Source organism: Gadus morhua, chromosome 13 (assembly GCF_902167405.1).
Source record: "Gadus morhua chromosome 13, gadMor3.0, whole genome shotgun sequence".
Taxonomy (NCBI): Eukaryota; Metazoa; Chordata; class Actinopteri; order Gadiformes; family Gadidae; genus Gadus; species Gadus morhua.
Window position 1 is genome coordinate 21,343,415 of NC_044060.1, and position 6,000 is coordinate 21,349,414.

General features: G+C 42.8%; 1 protein-coding gene across 1 annotated transcript in view; it reads left to right on the forward strand.

The window, feature by feature from the left end:
- The window catches only part of cntn4 (contactin 4), a 120,416-nt gene that overhangs the window by 103,939 nt on the left and 10,477 nt on the right, over positions 1–6,000 (forward strand). Inside the window, exons 14-17 of the mRNA XM_030375772.1 lie at positions 335–455; positions 1,318–1,476; positions 3,557–3,706; positions 4,845–4,915. Coding sequence (XP_030231632.1) covers positions 335–455; positions 1,318–1,476; positions 3,557–3,706; positions 4,845–4,915 — 501 coding nt within the window. The remainder of the gene's footprint in view (positions 1–334; positions 456–1,317; positions 1,477–3,556; positions 3,707–4,844; positions 4,916–6,000) is intronic.

Sequence of the window (6,000 nt, forward strand, 5' to 3'; positions counted from 1 at the left end):
TGAATACATTTATGTAATGATGACTGCGGCTGACAGGAATCATCTCCAACATGAGATAGAGTGCTTTTCCACTCAGAATATGGACAATTCAGTGGCGCCGCCATGATTGTATGGTACATTTCTAAAGCAGATCCATATCCAGGAGGATAAGGCCGGCCCTCTTCCCATGTGACGAGACAGAGAATTACTCTCGAATTACAATAGCTTGGTGCTTACCATGTAGCTCATGGAACTGTGCGTTTTTGTGTTTTTTGTACGTGTCTGTGTGTGCGTATGTGTTTTTGTGTCCATGCGTGTGTCTGTATGCTTGCATATCTGCATGTGTGAATCGCAGCAGCATTCGGCTGGGGACATAATGATTCGAAACGTGCAGCTGAAGCATGCTGGGAAGTACACGTGCGCCGTGCAAACCAAGGTGGACAGCATCTCCATAGCTGCCGATCTGGTTGTCAGAGGTAAGCCAACCCTGCGCTACCTGTTGTCCGCACGCCTAATTGCTACGCTGATGAGCCAGAATGGAGGTGCTAATCCTTGTTTAGAGATGATTAAAGGGGCACTATAGTGGAAACAGAGCAATTGCAAAAGTGTCTTGATTGGTTACAGGGATTTTATAGCATAACCGATAGGGACTTCAGGTTTGGATGCACAGATATTTGTGGAGGGTTTAATGGAGGTAGACCCGAATACACATTAAGACATCCATAAACAATGTTCACTGGCCAGAGTCTGAAGCCATTTAATGGAATACATTCATGAGGAAATGTAAAGAAAAAGTGAAATGTTAGCCAGCTGAACTTAAGGTAGGAAGCACCATAGGTGCTGTAAAATATGTGAAATTTGTCATTTAATGTGCATGTTGCGTGGCAAATGTGCTCCCATAAAATATAACCGAAGGTACTCTTACTTTGTAATTAGTTATGAGTAGCTCCCACTCATACACCAGTCAAACTGTATATTTAAACCTCCATTTCTCGACTACTTCGACTTGCTTCCCTTCTGCCTCCTACTTCACATTGCTCTCTCCTTCACCCTCCGTCTTCATCTCACTCTCTTTTACTTACTCGCTCTTTTTCTCTGCCAATGTTTCTTTTTTTATCTCCCTCTGCCTCTCATACTTCCTCCCGCTCCTTTACTCACTCTTTTTTTTCTGCCAATGTTTCTCCCTTGGTCTCTTTCACTCCCACTCACCCTCTCATACTCCCTCTTCTACCCGCGTATATTCTACCGTCTTACTCTCTCCGTTCCCCGCCTTCCCCCCCTATTCTCCCTCTCTCTCTCTTTAACACACTTTTCTGTACACTCCCTACCCCCATCCAGGTCCTCCTGGCCCACCAAACGGCATCCATGTGAGTGAGGTCAGTGAAACCACCGTTTCCCTGTCCTGGAGGCCCGGCTCCGACAACCACAGCCCCATCACAGCCTACACCATCCAGGCCCGAACGCCCTTCTCCCTGGGTTGGCAAGCAGTCACCACAGGTACTCTCTCTGCCTCTCCCTCTGGTGCTCTTTGGATCCACTGTTCTTGGCGTTGGAAGACAGGGTCCAAAGTTTGGCCAGCTTGCCGTCAAGCCGCTTGGATCCAGCAGCAGCACAATCACAGGACAATAAACGTACACATTGCTGGTGTCAAGCTGCTTTCATGGCCTCTATTGAGAACACATTGTTGAATTCACGGAACACAATGACTTCATCATAGGAGATGACAAGAATTACGATCAGCAATAAGAAGCTCATATCAAAACACAACTTGCATCTCACAATGTTTTATGAAGCTCATCATTTTCTACTGCCAATCAAGATACACTCAAATGCCAACACAACACAGAGAAGCCCTTTGAGACTGTGATAAAGGACGATATATATAGTGAATGATGTCTGTAATCCCCTTTTGGGACAAGTACACATTCTCTGTAGATTTGATGAGGCTGTTTAAAGAGGGCACCACATATGGATTGAATGGATTAAACACAGGTAACTGCAAGACAACTGTTTAATGAGTAATGCACAGCACAAAGCAATTCAATAATACTTTTTCCAGTCCCACTATATTGATGTAGCATCAGACAGCCAAACTGATATTTACAAATGAGCCAGGAAGGAACATGCTTTCTCATTTTCCTTTTCCTACAGAAAAAGTACAAAACAGTAAATGCAGTAGTACTTAAAACAAGCCACAATTGAGTTAAAGATACACCTCTGAACCATTGCCTTTAATGAATACCAAGAAATTCAAGAACAGTCAAACCATCCCCCTTGATATCAAACGTCTAGAACCTCTTGAATCTTCACCGATGTTTGGGAATAAATAAAAACACTATGGGTTACCTGTCCTGGTTCACCTAATAAAAAAGAGATACAACATTTATCATTTTAAAGTAATCCATTGTTGATATCAGGGACAAGACTTTGAGGTTTCGTTTTAAGGCTCTTGAATGCAGTGCTGAGCTGTGTTCATGTGTGGAAGGCCCACAGTGCGGTAGTTCTTGTTCCATTGGCTTATTGAGTTAAATGAAGTACACTGTAATGTACTTGTTTTGACATCGGGCTCTGCTTTGCAAGTAAGTGTTAAATCAAATCAAATCAAAAATCGGTTATGGCTCTAACATGTCCTTCCAGAGTCTTGTATTTCTGCAGTGTGTGCTTTCATCTTTTACTCGCGTGTAACAAAAATGGACCGGCTGGCACACATAGCATCCTCCCTCGAATAACTTAATAACTTCTAATAACTTAACAGCAAAACATAATATTAGAAAACACTGAGGCAATGCACTGATCGCTAAGGCCGTCCCTTAACAGAACCAAAGACACATTAGACCTGGAATTGGTCCATATTAAAATCGCCTACGGGTTTTTGGATGTATTTTTATGGTTGTTTAGTTCTTGAATTTGCCTTTGCTTTCGTCTTTGGAGTCTGAATGTGTGTTTGTCTGTTTTTGTGTGTGTGTGTGTGTGTGTGTGTGTGTGTGTGTGTGTGTGTACGTTTTTGTGTCCGAACTAAGTGTCCTTGTGTGAGTCTCTAGTGTCCTTGTGTCCCGCCCACCTGGGGTACACCCCTAGCCCACTCAGGACCGCCCACCCAGCAAACAGCGGTGTTAAACTGTTGACACCAAGTTGACATGTAGCAGCGCGAACAAAATCTGTTGACACACAGTATGTGGATGCTGACGAAATGCACTTTTGTGTGTCTGTGTGTGTGTGTGGGGGCTTCATGCATGATTGCGTGGGGGCGTGCCTGCATGTGTGTGCGTTTGTATATGTGTGTGTGCTGAGGTGTTTGTGGGCATGTGTATGAGTACATCTGCTTCTGTGTGTGTGTGTGTGTGTGTGTGTGTGTGTGTGTGTGTGTGTGTGTGTGTGTGTGTGTGTGTGTGTGTGTGTGTGTGTGTGTGTGTTTATGTCTGCTTGTGGTGCCTGTGTGAGTACATCTGCTTCTGTGTGTGTGTGTGTGTGTGTGTGTGTGTGTGTGTGTGTGTGTGTGTGTGTGTGTGTGTGTGTGTGTGTGTGTGTGTGTGTGTGTGTGTGTGTGTCTGTGTGTGTGCGTGTGCCCGTCGGCCAGTTCCAGAGTCGGTGGGGGGTCGCCAGCTGACAGCCACAGTCACAGAGCTGAACCCCTGGGTGGAGTATGAGTTCCGGGTGCTGGGCAGCAATGCGGTGGGCACGGGGGAGCCCAGCAAGCCCTCCAAACAAGCCAGGACAAAGGAGACCTGTACGTACTGCAAGAACAAAGGCAAATCCATGTCTTACTTCTGCTTTCAGCTTTTGGTTTCTTGGGCTTTTAGGGTTCATTCTTTCAAGCATTGATTTTTTGTTTTTGAGTCAAAACAAACAGGACCAGCCAGCATAAAGGCCAATTTGTGTACTTCCCCCTTTGTTTTTTGGGGGTTTGTTTTCATTCAATATATTTTTCAATAATGTTTCGATTTAGCCCTTAGACTAGCCCTTATTACCCCTACTGTTTATTCACTACCGATAAATGGCAAAAAATAAAAGGGCAAATTCATGCAAACTTCTGAGCTTAGTTTCTGGGTGGTTTCATTTGGCTTTCATTCAAGGTTTCATTGAATCCGTCATTGATTTTTTTTGTACTTTCTTTAATTGTTTATTACAATTCGGAAGTCACAATCAAAACACGCCATTGGGTTTCGCATAATGGAAAATGAACGTCATGCTTCTGTTTTATTCTTTCAATCACTGAGAAAGACACTACGGAGAAACGATAGAAAGAAATAAGTGTTTGTTCATGTGTTGTGACTTTTGTCTTTTGGGTTTCTTTTTGAGGTTATATTCATTCCATCACCGATTGTATTGTTCAAATTTTTCTGAAGGCACTACCAAAAATACGACAGAAAGAACCAAGGCAAATTAATGTCACACCATTATGTGATGTTTTTTCTTTGTCTTTTTTCTTTGGTTTCCTTCAATCAATCCCTGATTTTCGTTTGTTCCCACGACCACTTATTTCCCCTACAATTAAGTCAGATTCTAGTAATGGCAAGAACAAAGACAAATTATTCTCATTTCTGGCTTTGATTCATTCGTTAAATTAAAGTGTTTTTAATTATTTTGCATTCATAATAAAAAAAAAATATTGTACAATTTCAAAATTGTATCATACAGTTACTACTCACAAACAACAGCCAAAAAGGCAAATTATTACCTAATTTCAGTTGGTTTTCTTGTTGTGTTCGATTGTTAGATCCTCTCTTTTTATTGAAATGTTTCAAGTCATCATTTTGATATTAAAACCTAGATTAGGATTAATCTATTCATCATTATGATTAAACCTGAAAAGTCCCCAGCTATGCTGTCATTAATAGCTCCTCCCTGCCTCCCCCCCCCTCCAGCTCCGAGGGTCACGCCTGCTAATGTGAGCGGTGGAGGCGGCAGTCGCTCCGAGTTAGTCATCACATGGGAGGTAAGCAGCTCACACCCTCCCCCCCATGCCTCCACCCCCAGCACCACCACAATCACCATCATGATCACCATCATTATCATAACCATCACCATCATCATCATCATAACCATCATCATCATCACCATCTTCTTCATCACCATCTTCATCCTCATCATCTTTATCCTTGCAACCACTCAAGGCCTTGATACATTCATGACAGCTCCCCCTACTATTTGAACGCATAAGTTAACCTTTTTCTTCCGAGAACACAGAGGCAATAACTGCCGCTGTCACCCCGGGGGGAGGGCTATGTTGGAGGGAGGAAGGAGGGGAAAGGGAACAAAATTCCTTTTGAGGATTCAATGAGATAATTAACGTGGAATGGTTTCTTCCCAAGCCCAAGCAACTGTTTTTTAATAGATTACAGTGTGCTCGCTCTTTTTCCAACTCTCTCTCTTTCTCTCTTGTTATCGTTCTTCCCTTTTTCTTTAGTGTCGTTCTTTCCACAAAAAAACACCCTGCCATTAATCAACATAAAGCTCAAAAAAGATTATTATTATTCTGCCTGAAATCATCGACCCCCTGTTGTGGACAATTTATCCGAACAAATGTTGATTCTCGTTTTCAGCATGCCCAAGTTCAATTAAAGTCTAACTTGTGCTTAACAAAGTGTTAATTTTCCCGTCGACTCTGAGCCACTTCAGTCACTTTTCCATTTGATGTGATAGCGGGTTGTGTTTTGATGGCTTTAATTGGCACTTAGAGCCAGAGTCTGAGAGAGTTAGAGAAAGACAGAGAGACAGAGAGAAACAAAGTGAAAGAAAGAGAGACAGAGAGAGAGGGTTATTTGTTCAGTGGTCTGCAGTCTGTTCTGAACCCGCAACGGCCAAGCCCTAAAGGTGGTACTGTTTGTTTTTGTTTCTATATAAAAGCATCTATGTTTTAAAGGGTCAGGAGAGGCAAGGTATGAAGGAGGAGGTTTATGTATAAAAAGCGGTGTCTATAAATATATGATGGACACTAAGGTTTTCTGCTGGTCTGAACAATAGCAAAGGTAATGCGTTGGGAGGTAGAGTGCAGGGATCATGCTCAGGGCATTGTGCTGC